We start from the raw sequence: 16,239 nt of genomic DNA on the forward strand, positions 1-16,239 counted from the left end.
TTCTTTCAGACGAATACAATCGGAGTTATATATATATTTTTTTTAAATGTCCTGGCTCTTCCAAGCTTTATAATGGCAGTGAATGGCCGTTTCTGTTTTGAAGTCCATAAGTGCATCCATCCATGATAAAAGTACAATATCTTCCGGCAGAAGCTACAGGAACACATTGCTTCACTTCAGAAGGCCTTTTTTTTAACCCCCCAGAGCAGTGTGGATTACTTTTATGATGGATGGATGCACTTTTATGGACTTCAAAACAGAAACGGCCATTCACTGCCATTATAAAGCTTGGAAGAGCCAGGACATTTTTTAATATAACTCCGTTAGTATTCTTCTTCTGAAAGAAGTATGTCATATACACCTAGGATGGCTTGAGGGTGAGTAAATCATGGGGTAATTTTCATTTTTGGTATCCCTTTAACCCCAAAAAATCATAACTTTACAACTAAACTTAATCTTGCAGGCCTATTGATATCAGTGTATTTAAAATAAGGGGTAAATTTAGGTTAATTCAGGTCCCAATTAACTAAATCATGACTTGTCAGATAAGAGTTTCAAATAGCGGGGGCTGCTTCACATGTCATAAGTCAATTTTCGTCATGTTTTACTATATTAGGGAGTACACAAAAATGTGGTCCTCAAGAATAAAATAGTTCCAAAAGGCTACTAGCCTTCAGAATTAAATGCTTCGCGCCTCCAAGCTACACCTAGTACAGGAGTTACTAAACGAATCAGGTTGAGTAAATGATTCAATTACTAAATTATGAAGACATTGGCTGAATTCGAAATTGCATTCTAGAACAATACTTTTACAATATCTGCCATAACGCTATTCCAATTATTCCTGAATGAAAGTGTTTTTTTGTTTTTTTTTCAGGCTTGACTGAAAGTGTTTGGAACAAATGGTATGACGGAATGATTCACTCACATTACAGTCACTTTTCGCCACCTACTGATGAAATGATGTAACCTATAGAAAAAGGTCACATATATAATAATGATATTAGTAATAATAATTCCACAGGCCCATTGTTTATGGACTGTAATATCAGCATAATAGATCGGCACTTGAACAATCAAATTTGACCGGAACTAACAGTTGCGTAAAACTGTTTATTGTACAAAAGTATCAAAATGTTCTTAAAATCAGATTTTTTATTCACACAACAAAACATGACAGAAAATTGGACATTTTAAATGCATAAACAACAGCAGGAGTATGATTCACCAGCATGACACATGGAGCAAACACTGGGCCAAATATTACATAGCCATTATACCAAGTAAAAGGTGAATTTGCACCAAAATACTGCAGTCTGACTGGGAAACATAGCTTTTGGAAATACTGTAGACACTATTATTTTTATATAAAAACAATTATAATTACTATAGACTAACATTATAGCCCACTAAATACCACTACATTTTTCTAGATGACCTATATATGGCACTAATCAGATGACAGAGTATTAAAGGTGTACACCTGTGAGTAAGCAATGGTGATCCTGTGTGTGTGTGTGTGTGTGTGTGTGTGAGAGAGAGAGAGAGACTCTTTTAGGATGTGCATTTCTCTTCAGTGTTTGCATACATCTTGTAAACTTGTTTTGATAGACGTAAGGAACAACTCTAAATAACATCCAATAAAGAAGTAAAATACAAAAAAACAATGGGAAAGCACTAACTCAAACCTTGCAGAGAAAAAAGTGAAAAAGTGGATCAGAACCATACATGCAAGACACTAAATATTGTGCCTCCATTATTGTTATTTTCTGTTTATATGCATACTTATCAAATATATTAGGCAATTAAATAGTCATGAAAATCATAATGGAATTGGTCATAAGTAATTCAGTCCATCAAAAGTCTTTTGATTATAATTTGTTTTATTAAAATTAATGGTTCAATGCCACAAGAGTTAATGTTGCATTCTGTGTTCTTATAAAATGTACACATACATTAATTATTAACCAATATTTAATTCAAATGCTCGAGTACTCACTGAAAATGAGTATATCTGGTTCTTTTAATTTCTTTAGATTCTTACAAAATTACATTTTTATCATCTAACCTAGTAGATGAACAAAAAAACTGTGTCATAGCCAAGAGTATGAACAATACAACCATCCTTTTTTAATGTTTCTCTCTTTTAAATGTCATCAACCCACACACATACACGCACAAGCAGTCATGATCATTCTATGAGTCAACAGATGCATTTACTAAATTACTCGTTGACAAATCTTAGTGCGAGACACTTTACGTCAGCCACATTAACTGAATTTCTGTGGAGTGTCCGTTGACTATAAACATGTCTGCTACATTGTCTAAGTATAGATTGCCTTAGCCTACAATGCAATCAAAATAGGGACACAGCTCTTTGCCTGTTTATAAAATTATTTTATAGACCTGCACATTTAGACATACATAAATATTACACACAATGAACATGTATTGATAATGTATGCATGTGAAAGCACATGCAGTTGGATTACGCTTTTCATACACACACACAGACAAAAACACACACACAGTGAATCTATAAGCCTCTTACAGAGGGGTGTGTGCAGTGTAAAGCCACGCTCAGTAATACACTTCTCAGAAGGGCACAACTAGGCAGACACGCACTGCTGGAGTTCCAGCTTCAGCACCTCTCTCATCTGGTCCATTCAACCTCACACACACAAACACATCCAGCTGGAAGACAAACATCTGTCTGACCTTACAATCACAGCAGAAATGATCAGCCTTTCGGTGAGAGACTGCAAAATCCTAACCCACTGATCCTTCATTCTTGGTGACAAGTGACACTTCATCCAAATATAAGAATTCTGTCATCATACCCTCATGTCATCTCAAACCTGTTTGATTATCTTATTTCTTTCTTAAAAAAAAAAAAAAAAAAAAACGTCAGCATGCATGTTTTAACTATATCCATTCAATGAAAGTATGGGGTCCAAAAAATCTTTTTTTGTGTCATACAGGACCAGGTGAACTATCCCTTTAAAAAGCAGAGTTCGTAAGTTTATGTGAACTTTCTGAAGGATTCAATTCGGTTATTGCCGACTTTAATGATAAATCAAATTTAGTCCAGTACCAACTAGAATATCTGCCTCTTTTTCGTACCTAAAATGTTGGCTATGTAACTGTCTACTTTACAATACTCCAGAAGAGCTTATTTTGTGTTTCTGGGAGTTTTTTTTTTTTCCTCAGTAATCCTTGTTCTTAACAGCATTCAGGTCACTCATTATGCCTGTTTGAAATGCGTCCTGGCATGAAAGCATCTTTCCCTGCACATCTGTTTGAATAAGGCATTATAAATCAAATTTATAGAGTCTTCAGGGACCATGGAGCAATTTTTAGTCTCGCTGAGCAGCGTTTTCAAACCTCAAACCACTTTCGCAAGATCATCGTGCTAATAATGTCAAACTAAATTATATTTTACATAAAGGCTGGTGTTGTGGCCTTGGGCTGCTCCCTTTATATGCTAATGAGGACCATGTTTAAAAAAAATAAATAAAAAAAATACATTTGACAGTCACATCATTATAACCACAAACTGGCCCTCACACAGTGTCAATAAAGAGCTCAGTTCCATCTAAAGCCAAATGTCCCAACGAAATCCATGTGCCTTGAATGACAATTTAGCTAGACACACACTTACAATGAACCTTAGGGCTTACCCCTTTAGTTTCAGACAGTACTCACCCAAGAGACGTTTTTATTCTTAAGAGTTCTAGGCATTTCTGCAAAGAGGAGAAGGAGAACCGGCGACTGATGCCCTCAAGTTCCAAATTCACCTCTGAGATCTGTGGCCCATTTGCGCTGGTGTCTGGTCCCACCGAAGTTAGGCTTTGATATGATACACAGTGGCCACTGGCCACCATCTACATGATGTATACAGCAACTGACATGACCATAACGAAAACTACAAAGTTTGATCTTCTTGTCTCTATCATTTTCTCCCTCCTCAGCCCCTCTGCCCGGCAATGCATTATAATACTGCATGGATATGCAACGTAACATCTGGATGATGCTCCGCCCCATAGTACTGGAGGCAGGAACTCATGAGCGGCCAATCCAGCCCACCCAACAGCTGGGAGAGGAGATTTAAAATGATATAAAGAATAAGGTGGAGCACAGGGCACGTCCTGCCCAGTGTTGTCAGACAGATTGTATGTCTCTCTAAAACAGGATGAGCAATGCTCATAATCCTACGGCACAGTTCAAACACTCCCTGTCCTGCCTCTGGAATAGGTCAAAGCATTGAGTGCAGCAAAACAGCACGGTATGCTTTTCATAACCGTCAACTAATACCAGCCTTCTCTCTGTAAATATGATAGGTCCATTCTGTAATAAGTTGGTAGTAACAACAAATTAAACAGATCTGACCAACGCTGAAAATGTAATGTATTTTAATGGATAAGTATGTGAATGGCGCTCTGTGGCACGACAGGGTTTTTGAACAGCTCCTCACTTCTAGTACAGGGTGCGACCTTCTTTATCCTTAATCTTATGTATCTTGCAACTGTTCATTTTTCTCTTAATACTCAACGTTGATATACATGAACAACAGGTCAAATTAAATTTCAATCAGCATCAAACTGTCAGTATAGCAAATTCAATTTTGGGGTGGCCAATCAGATGTCAAGGGACACCCCTCTGGCTCCACCACTTGCAAGTGGCCGATTATTGGGAGTATTTTGTACATTGCAATGGACAATTTTTTTATCACATAATTTTTAAGATAATATACAGGTAAAATATAATAACCCAAACTAGCGAGTACAACGCCAATATTTATACCATGTAACGAAAACAAAAAGTTTCAAAAGCAGGAGTTTCCAAAAGTGCAATAAGATTTTCACAAGCTATATTTAAAATGCTATAGAAACATCAAACAGCCACATAATCTAAAAAGACTGAAGAGAAAATATCGTCTTGCACCAAAATTAATTGGGAGGCTTTCCCCCCCATGACCACCCAAGATTTTATCACGTTTTTTTGTAGTTACTGAGGTCAATTTTGAACACAAAATAAATAAATAAATAGGCCTAAACATTTTCAGTATAAGAACATTAATTGCACGTACTTAATTGCAGTTATCAACCAACTTTGCACGTGTAGATGATAGGTAACCTAACATTTTGTAAATAAATAATTCTAACAAGGGGTCCGGGGACCCCGCTAAAACTGTTTACTCTTCAACCCCCAATGTTCAAACCAAATCTACGCCCTTGGTGAAGCTTAAAACTTTGTACTGGTGCCTACATTCATTTCCTTAAAACCTCCTCAGCTTTGCCACTCATGTGACACATGATTCTTCACATAAAATAATAAAATGCATTCCAAAGGGTTGTGAAATACATGAGCCCATTGCTAAAGTTTCATGTGTACATTAATCAAACGTCAATACAAACTGTTAAAAAAATCACTCAGAGTGAGGGAAATGGCTTATCAAACAAAATAGAATGGGTTTGCTCATCCTTTTCATTTAAATTATGTGGTGTATGTCAATGCCAGAAATTGGCATTAACAGAGGCATGTCCTTCATCCGCTGCCATCCTGTCTCCAGTATTCTGGCAGAATATGATAGAAACAGGTTCTCTTCCATTAGCCACTGCCAATAGCCAGATAAACACTTAATATAATTCAAGTTCACTCAAGATCAATATCTGCCAAAGAAAAACAAGAGTTGAACATCGTATTGGAAGAACATTAAAGTCAAAGCTGAACTAGACCGTGTTTCAAAGCCTTCCACTCATATTAAAGCCTTAATACTTCACCTTGTCAAGTTCAGCTGCTAAGTGACAGCAATTCCATTTAATGATTTCTTCATGAAACTATAATGGATTAAGTCAGTTTCCTCACAATATCACACTTATGTAAATCACATCTAACAAAAAAAATCACACAAAAAACAAACATAAGGTATAACGTTTGATCACATCTAGTCAGAGAGCCTTTTGTCAAGAGAAGTGGTAAATGTGTCTGCAAGAGATCTCATGTAAACCTGGATGAAATCTAAATTGTGTCTTTTAGACACAAATACTTGCCGTATAATCCATGTTAGGTGATACAACAGAAACCAAGAACACATGGCAAGCAATTGGAACAGGCCGCACCTCCCAAGTGCACTTCAGAGGCTTAACATGAAAGTTCAATACATTCAACACATCATCAATATATCACACCGAGCTCCCACCACACTGTCCTGCTCTATACTGAAGACAAAAATAGAGCTTGGTGGGGAAAAACCCACTTCACATAATCTCTTTAGTCTTGTTTTCTAATAAAAAAATATCTAAAATCATTTCAGTAAACATGAAAACGCATTTGCAACTTGTTGTCCATATAATGTGATGTAGGCTTATCTATGTCAGAGGGAAACAGGTTTCATTCAGTGCTAATTATAATTGCATACTACTACCATACATGTATTGCTGCAGTACGTGCACATTTTATGTATGCATAGAATATTATACGACAGAGGTTAGTCTGAAATACTGCTTCCCACAATGCAATGTACTTTACTTTACTGCAAAGTATGATCAGACTATCCAAATTTAGGATATTTCTTCACAAAACTAAATTTAAAATACAAAATAATAGTTTTTATAGCCTACCCAAGATGCTAAGTTGACTCCACTTGCTGATGACCACAATCATGTGGTCGTGATAAAAACGAAGCAGCTTGAAGTGTTTAATTATGAAATGTTTATCACTTAAAATAGAAGTGATATAGAGTTTGTAGTATACAGTAGGCTATGTATAAAGCAAAATGTTGCATTCCATTCTGAACAAAACCTAAAAATGTGACTAATTAACATTTATTATTATTATTGCTATTATTATTATTATTCATATTGTCAGCGGCTGTTGCAAATAAAGATGAGAAACGGATCTAATCACAGCAGTAATGATTAAACTCAAACTCAAAACAAAAGCTAGAAGAACAGAACAACTAGGCCTATTTAATGAACTGAAAGAAATGCAGCTTAAGCAAACCAATCAACGAAATTAACAGGTGCAAAACTGATAATCAAATCAATGAAAAACCATAAACTAACTGAAACTTAGGAAACAGAACTAAAACCCACCCAAACAAAAAACATAAACACAAATTACTCTTAACAAATATGAGGCTGCGTCCGAAATTGCATACTCTCTTGAGTAGGTAGCCTATTCATTTTGAATAATTACTTCACGACCGCTAAAAATATGATTCTAGTATCCCAGCAAACACAGAACGTTGGCACAACGTACCTAACCTTCTAACAACGTTTTAACAGCATGGTCAAAAGGTTTCTATAACTACGTTGTGTGGTGAAGGTTGTTACAGCGTTGTCACAATGTTGACATTGAACCACCGTTCAGGGCCATCGCTTAAGGTTGTGCCTAGGGTGTCTGGACAACCACTGGACAACGTAGCCTACTTGTCACTGCCCTGAAGCGTGAAAAACAGACTTAAATTTCAACTGACCATTGGGCCGTCTCTCATTCTTCATCGAGCAATCCATACGTGAGAATTGCGTTTAATTTAACTTAGCCTACCTCAGCTAAATAAGATACGTAATAATTCAAACACAACCTACAACTTCCTTGTCTAATGTGACATTTATTTGAACATCTTCTGGTCAGGTATGACAAATATTTAATAACTTTATGCCAAAAGTATGAAGCCAAAATGACTTTAATGATGAGTAATTGATTTCATCGCGTATCTACTTGTTGCACGTTAATGCTTTTTCCTTTTTCTTTTTTTTTTTGGAAACGCACAGAGAAAAAAAAATTTGTAACTGCTCGCACAACTGTTTATTTTTTCCTTTCATTTGTCATCTCATTCGTTTCTTTGCTAAATTTTCTCATGTCTGCTCATGCTAGTTCCCAGCAAACACAGAACATTGGCACAACGTACCCAACCTTCTAACAACGTTTTAACAACATGGCCAAAAGGTTGCTATAACTGTGTGGTGAAGGTTGTTACACCATTGTCACAATGTTGACATCAAACCACCGTTCAGGGCCATTGCTTAAGGTTGTGCCTAGGGTGTCTGGACAACCACTGGACAACATATGACATTACACTGCAGATGTACTGCAGATGTACACTGGACATTACACTGCAGATGTAAATTAGCCTAAGGCTAACTCTGGTGTAATGCATCAAATGTTTACATTTATGTTTTTAATTGCACATGGTCCCTTTAAAAAAATAAAATAAAATAAAAGTACTCGTCACTGCCCTGAAGCGCGAAAATCAGCCTTTTAAATTTCAACTGATCGTTGGGCCGTCTCTCATTCTTCATCAAGCAATCCATACGTGAGAACTGTGTTTAATTCACTGCAGCTAAATAAGATACGTAATTATTCAAACACAACCTACTACTTCCTTATCTGATGTGACATTTTTTTGAACATCTTCTGGTCAGGTATGACAAATATTTAACTTTATGCCAAAAGGACTTTAATGATGAGTAACGTTAATTGATTTCAGCACTCATTGAACAGCCAGCAACGCCTACTTGTTGCACGTTAATGTTTTTTACTTTTTTTTTTTTTTTTTGTGGAAACGCAAAAAAAAAAAGAAAAAAAAAAAAAGTTTGTAGCTGCTCGCACACCTGTTTATTTTTTCCTTTGATTTGTCGTCTCATTCGTTTCTTTGCCAGATTTTCGCATGTTTTCTCATGCCAGTTAACGTTAGTCCACTCTCTGTATAATATGTTTGTTTGTTTTTCTTCTCACAAATGTATGACTTTTGGAAGTGCAATTTGATTACCATATGCAGTTTTAATAAAGTTGAATTAGCTAACCTTCTATATCATTTTTACTCTTCAAAGTGTACACTTGCAGGTGTTTGATTATAATGAATTTACTGTTAGGCCCATAAATAATAATAAGGATAAACAATATTTAAAAAGTATATAATTTTATAACATATGACTAATTAAAAATTAACCACAAAACATAACATTCTAAATGGGGAATATCTATAGACCTATCTAGCATAAAAAATTTAATTGTCAGAATGTCGTCTCTCAGTTGCTGAATGTCGCGTAGCAACAGCCCTGTGGCGTCTTACGTTGTAATGTTGCGAGCACGTAGACAGCGACGTTGCCATAGCAGAAATGCAACGTGCCACAGACGTTGCCACAACGATGAGTGAGGGATGAGTGTGTATAATGTATCTGGACGTACTACATTCGCCATGTTGCCATTATTATGTGACCTACTACCAGCATTAACTTAGTTGCGTTGCTTCACTACCATTCACAAATCCTCTCCCTTGGCCTCATGGGATAGTAAAGTGTCCATCGTATGCACACTTCAGAATCTCGCCCGAAGCCATCCGGGTAGCCTACTTTTTGCCTACTCTTTTATGAGTAGGCCACTGTGAATTCAGACATGCTTCTTTTGTCACATACTGTTTTTCGCCTACTATAGAAGGGAAGTATGCAGCCTTTATGTTTGCCCGTGACATCAGCACAAGGAAAGTCGTTTCAGAGCAAGTAAGTTCCATTTTTCCCCATTGAAATGACCTGGACAGATGACCGTTGACTAGTCTACTTGAGAAGTTACTACTAATCAATGTAATTTGTTTGAAAACCATAGATTAATATCCTATGCAGTGCTGGAATATATTTTACTATCAAATCGCACTATATAGCTGGCAGTTTGACTACTCATAGCTAAAGACATTGATCGTCCTGTGCCGAAAATACCAACGGCACATTTCTGAGGATTTGCAAACATCTGACGCAGCGGTTACAGTAAAAGACGGCACTTTTTTTTTATGATTCCTTTCTTTGCACTTTGAGGTCTGCGCCTGACACTGCATACGGTCTGAGGCACGATAAGCCTATTTACTACCTGTTTGCTTTGACAGCTTTGGAGCTCAGTGTGCTTCAGTGTGACTGTGATCCCCTTCCGCCTGCTCTGGGGGATTTAGGTAAGGCATTCATCATGACACACACACACACACACACACACACAGTGACTCACGCGTTTCTCATTCTGTTCTTTTACACACGCTCTCGTTCTCTTTCTCTCCATGCGGCAGCCCAAGTGGCAGTAAAAACATTGCTTATAATAGCAGCAAGGATATTTTTAGACCTTCTACGTTTTGAGTCGAGTTCCCGCTGAAAATACGTACTCGTACTCGTACGTCAAGTGTTATGAATGACAAACTCAGAGAGATACTGTGGAGGTGGTGGTGGTAGTAGTAGGTAGATCATGGGATCTTTTCAGTTCTGACCTCTACACTCAATGCAACTGAGTGAACAGGTTGCCATTTTGAAATAATAAAAGTCCAGAACAAAACAGTCAGGACATTATTAATTACATAAACTTCACCCCTGTTTTTATCATTATACGTAATATACAGAAACACTCAATGGAAACTTTGAGGCTTAGAATGACAATACCCTTATTTCACACATTCAAGTTCTACATAAAGTGCATTTTGTGATATTCACTCAAAATTGTATGTTTACAGATTATATCATCATGTATTTTCAACCAAGAGCATCCTGACAGTGGAATTCACATTGAGCATGCTGCAGTTACTCACATAGGTGGACTGTTCTCTCCGCCAGTGTCCCAGACCACAGCAATACATCAAGAGAACATCCAGTGGGGTCCTGATGATGGTGCAGCCAAATCACTCTTTCTGTGAGACACAGCCTCTGGTTCCCTTTCTGTAAGGGACAGCCATCACATCAGTCTGATGAGAGACACAGCAGCAGGTAACTGTCTCCGTTCCACGCAGCCTCTGGTCCAGCCCATTGGTTTACCGAGCGTGTAAAAAGCGAACATTCCTCCACAAACAGAGATGAATGTGATGCAGTCAGTCAAAGTGAGTGATTCACATCCTCCTGATGCTTGAGACCAACAGGCTCACAGTCTGCTGGCTCCAGGTGTGTGCGATTTTGTTTGATCCGCTCCGCTCCCGTTGAGTTCCTCGCCTTATTTATTTATGCCCTCCCCAGACAACCCCCCACCCCCACCCCCACCCCACCCCTCCCACCGCACCCCTTTTTTTCAAAGACAGACACAGGCTCAGAGTTTAAAATTGATACACGGTGTGAATGTCATTTTCCTGCCTGACTTTCTCTGCGTCAGCTTTTCCCCGCCCACTCCGGCCAATCAGAATCCAGAAGCGAGCCACGTCTGGGTTACCTTGTCTCCAGTCCACACAGGCAGAGGAGGCTGGAGTCCACCGTCTGCTGTCTCTCCTCCCTGGTTTCTGCTGTTTCTCTATCTCGCCTCCTGTGGATACGGGCTCTTTCCGTCTCTTTTCCCTCAGTGTCATCAGGGGCGCTCCTGATTACCTGCGTTACCCCCTTGTGTCCTTTCTGTGGCTGTAGTTTGCCATTTTCCCTCGCTCCCGGTTGCTACACTGCGTGCTTGAGCACTTAGTGAAGCTCGTAACGCAGGAGAAACACAGGCTGAATTCAAATGCGCTCCCTTCTTCCTCTCATTGAATCTCAGCCCCTTTTCTGCATCATGGGCTTTATCAGTCAGTCCACTCCTCTTCTTTATCTTTATACTGTATCTGAGTGTCTGTCCTTGCTGTCTCCTCTCCCTCTGTTGTCCCCTGCTGAGGAGGCGAGCGAGAGCTCATGCAATTTCATTTGCAGCATCTGTTCACATGCTGACTGTCAAGTTTAAATGGAATGAATTAAAATTAAGCTCTATTCTGAAATCTGTGGGAGGCACACTGAGGCAAACAATTCAGTCACACTCAGAAATGGGTTTTTATCATCTCCTTTCGAGCGAATAAATTACACCTCATTGGTTAGATGGGAATAATGCCAAGCTGAGAAAATAGGCTTGAAATAAGCATCAGACAAAAGAAGAATATCATATTCAGAGATTTCTTCAGGAATATTTACGATACATAAAGCAATATTCTGGTGGTCATAGACTTCAAAAATGTTTGAATGTTTAATAAAATTTATTTGACTATATATATATATATAGAACATTTCATGTAGTTTTATTGCAAAATGCTGGACAAAACTGATTTTGGAAGTAAAAAGTATTAATTATAATTCTCTGTGAAAATCTATGACAGACGATACATGTACTTCTAGAAATAAAAAGTATAATTTAATAAAATTTTAAGTGAAAATCTACTAAAGACAATGCATGTTCTTTACAGTAAAATTTTGAAGTTGAAATTTTTGAAAGTAAAAAGTTTGAAAAGAATTACCTTAGAATTAGCTTATAATTAAAATACATTTATAAAATTAATATATCAATAATATTATAATTTGATCATTTGAAAATGATTGGAAAAATAATGAAATATTTGTTTTTTTATTAAAAATCCTGTAAAATTGACTAACGTCCATATTATTATTAAAATTCATTAAAAAAAATTATATATATATATATATTAAAATGTATTTAATAAATAGTAAAAGAGTTAAGATCTAGTAAAAAGAATGAAGAACTGTACTCTCACACTGTCTTAGCTCTCAAGGTTAGAAATGCATTACTTAGTATCTGACAACAACAATAACATCAAGTGTGCCCATTTATCTTGAAATTAAAAAGAAATGATGGATGGAATTATGGTTTGCAGCAATATGAGGATTCATTTATGAGATGCAAGGGGATTTCTGATCATGGAAATTCAAAAGCTTCTCTGCATCTTATGATATGCATGAGAGTAGAATCAAAGTATTACTGTTCAGGCTTTTTATGAAAAGCAATCAGTTTTTACATGATCAAACCATGTCCTGGCATAATATGAGCTTGCATTATCTTAAGTCAATGGAATAGCTCCACTCATATGCTGAAATGAAATCCAACAATAAATGTTTGCAATATCAGATGTTCTTAATAAAATGTTATATTCTACAAATTTGAATGACAGTTGGCATAGTGAATTAAAATGTACATTATTTTTATTTATTTTAAATGCATGGATTGTGATGCATAGAAAAACACCAAAAAAACAGAAAGCCTTAAAACATGTAATGTACTCAAAATATTAGGCTAACACATAAAACAGCATTTACCAATATATTTTTCAATAAATATTAATAGAATGACTAAACATGACAAATTCATCTTTAGTTTTGGTCATCTGTAAAACAAAAAATAACAATCATGAAATATACACTTTCATTCGGAGACTGAAACATATTTACAAGTTAAAATGCATGGGCTGTAAATCTGTATGGATTTCTTAAGCTATTTTTACCACAATGTCCTCAGAACATGTTTCTTTTGTTCAGCAGCTTTAGTTTAGTCATAAAGACAAAGTACACAAAAGATACCACAGCAAGAATGTTCTTTAGTATGTACAGCACGGGGGTCACGTAACCGAAGACCCCCACCAGACATATGCGTACCACCAGAAAGGGCAAATCTTGGGAAAGGACACCGGATGAAGCCAGCAGAGGACTGTCTGGAGTTATGACAGCACGCAGGATGGACAGATAAGCCAGTATGTAAATGGGAAACACCCACGCTGAGTAATACACCGAATCAGTCCCGGCCACCCTCACCATTTCCACGGTGTCAAACCAGAACATGAAGGTGGCCATAAAGAGGTCATGCCGAGGGTCTCGTATCCAGACGAAGCGAAAGGGACCTGAGTGAGAATGAGAGGAGTAGAGATATGCCGCGCTGCTGGTGCGAGACGGGCCGTGCGCATCTGCATCTCCCCAATGGCCTGAGAGTGGCCCGTTCCTGACCGCCGACCTTGGAGACGTGTCGTCGTCCCGTCCGTTAGCCTGCAGCTGTGCGGACACTGATGTCACCTGCTCCAAGTGAGTCAGAACCGGAGCCGGCATCTCAAAATCCAGCTCTAATCCGCTTGCTTTTTAAAAAGAGCATAAAGGTAGAGCACAACTTAGACAGATCATTTAATTGGCCTGTATTTATTGCCTATTATGTCTTACCCTGTCCTGTCAGGCGAAGAGGACGAATTCTCTCCACTATGTCCACACAAATGAGGGAGAACAAGACCAGAGAGACGGGGAGCTCAGTGAAGCGGTCATACCTAATGCCAGCGTCAACCTGAACCTGCACAACCATAATAGGCCAGAAGGTTGCTGAGAGAATAAAGTGCTAGGAGCAAAAAGCCTTTTATCATCCCAAGAGAAAATAGAGATGGAAGACTGACAATGAGTTTTAGATGTATCAAAATCAGTTTTAGATACATGTATCACCAAAAACCAGTCAAAAACCGTGAGAACCCCTTTAGAAACTGGTAATGCATTGACAGGTAATGCACATCTGAAGACTACGGGCCTCGTGATTTTAACCAGACTTAAGTTGGCTGTAATACAGCTCCATTCACATTCCACAGTCTATAATACCCCATCTTTGGGTTAATAGCAAATCTGACAGTGAGTTACTGAGTACCTCAGAGAGGATCTGTTTATGAAAGTTCGTGTTGATGAGCCCTACGGTTTTTATTACATACCGAAACTGCCATAATGTCTCTCACACACAGTATTTATTTTGTACTTTCAGAACAAAGAAACAGCATATGGTGTTTGTATATGTTCAAATGGATACAGACTTTTTAAAAATAAAAGTTCTACGTTTTACAGCCTGATTCCATTAAGAACCTTTTTAAGTTCCAAATTATTCTCTAGTCCTCAGGAAACCATAAATGTAGTCATGTTTAAATCAACCTAGAAACCAATATGTTATTAAGAACTAATAACATAACATAGATAGCCATATGGCAAATCGAAAACAATCTACATTGAACCAGGGAAGAACCTTTATTTATTTTTTGTAATTTATAATATGGATTCTAATAATATTTTATTTTAATATACCATTGTTACAATGTTATTAACAACATGTACTTACTTTAGGTTTAGTGTTTAGTGTTAGTTTCTTGTAATTATGCATATTAACTGTTATTAATACAGGAAATGCATTCAAATAAAGTGTTGCCGCATATTCATATAGTCATTTCTTAATGAGACTGAATAATGCATTACCTTTGAGTTGGCTATGATGATAGCAAAGCATGGTAAAGTGCTGAGAATCACATACGCAAGTGTAACAGGTCTCCTGCAGAAGAAATAAGAGCGTTTTCATTATTAAACACAATTAGCATCACAAACCAAGAGACATAGGTTAGAAATTAAGGGCATAATTTCATATTTTTCATATTAGAAGGGGGAGGGGTCCCATGATGTGCCTTACTTATAATGCAGCTTGGTTTATAGTTAGTTGACATGACATTTTTAGACATGTTGTGTGACATGCTATAATTCATCTAAACGTTTTCAGTATTTTCCCACACAATTCTATCATTAGTTTTTATGACTGTACTGAATATATTAAAACCATTTGTTATTACACCGCAGAACCATTTACAGTGAAGGCAAACAAAAAACAAAACAAAAACGGTGTCTGGGGACATAATGTGTGCATTTTCACTTATATGAAAATTCAAACTAAAAAGTTACTGTTGAATAATAAAAGTGTTCATGGATCAACTAGCCTCATATAAAAATGGAGAAGCAGCGGTTAGTACTCACAAGTTAGTCACTTCTGAGAACCGTCGAGTCTTAAGGATGAAGTATTTCAAAGGAACCCACACAAACAGGGTTGCAGACGCCATATAGGCCACAGAGGCCGCCACCACCAGCCAGTAGGCAGTGTTACTAGACTTCACAAGTCGAATGACTGAAGCAAAGCGCTCCATAACTACAAACACAGGAATACAGAGACATGCGAACTGCAGAAGCTCATAAAGGATGAGTTTGACAGTCTTCCATGAGGGCATCTTGACAGTATGAGTCTTCAGTAAATCCCCACGAGTGAGCCGTCACTGAATGCATCCAGTGCATCTCCCACAACACTGAATGACTGAACACGCTGGACTCTGTACACTGGCACTGCTTACACTGCATTCTTACCTGTGCTCTTTTATTGGCACGGTAATGAAGCAGTCATTCTCTTTTTATGGAGTTATGGAAGAAAAATGTGTCATTCCAGTAGCAAACTGAAACATGATACAGTTATAATGATAAGCTGCAATGTCCCCACATCAAAAACATGTATTAATGGTTTTTTAGCAGTATCTTTATTTTTTCAGTAAAAATATCTAAACTCTCTAAAAACAAAATTTACTAAGTTGATGGAAAAAAATACATGCTTCATAAATATATTAAAAAACTTGACAATAATTGTCAGAAAGACTCAAAATGATTTTTTTTAAATGTTTTTGAAAGTCTCACCAAGGCTAAATACATTTAA

General features: G+C 37.3%; 2 protein-coding genes across 2 annotated transcripts in view; both read right to left on the minus strand.

Annotated features, from left to right (window-relative positions):
• Positions 1-10,944, minus strand: part of cacnb2b (calcium channel, voltage-dependent, beta 2b) — a 33,931-nt gene extending 22,987 nt beyond the window's left edge. Inside the window, exon 1 of the mRNA XM_084412305.1 lies at positions 10,568-10,944. Coding sequence (XP_084268431.1) covers positions 10,568-10,615 — 48 coding nt within the window. The 5' untranslated portion in view covers positions 10,616-10,944. The remainder of the gene's footprint in view (positions 1-10,567) is intronic.
• A 2,062-nt stretch (positions 10,945-13,006) lies between these two features.
• Positions 13,007-15,766, minus strand: tmem236 (transmembrane protein 236; the record flags this gene model as incomplete). Its single annotated transcript, XM_084410161.1, has 4 exons — positions 13,007-13,831; positions 13,914-14,037; positions 14,973-15,045; positions 15,519-15,766. The coding sequence occupies 4 exons, from the start codon at positions 15,764-15,766 to the stop codon at positions 13,221-13,223; spliced, it is 1,056 nt and encodes a 351-aa protein (XP_084266287.1). The 3' UTR covers positions 13,007-13,220.
• Between the last annotated feature and the right edge of the window lie 473 nt (positions 15,767-16,239).

Source organism: Rutilus rutilus (assembly GCF_951802725.1).
Source record: "Rutilus rutilus genome assembly, chromosome: 6".
Taxonomy (NCBI): domain Eukaryota; kingdom Metazoa; phylum Chordata; class Actinopteri; order Cypriniformes; family Leuciscidae; genus Rutilus; species Rutilus rutilus.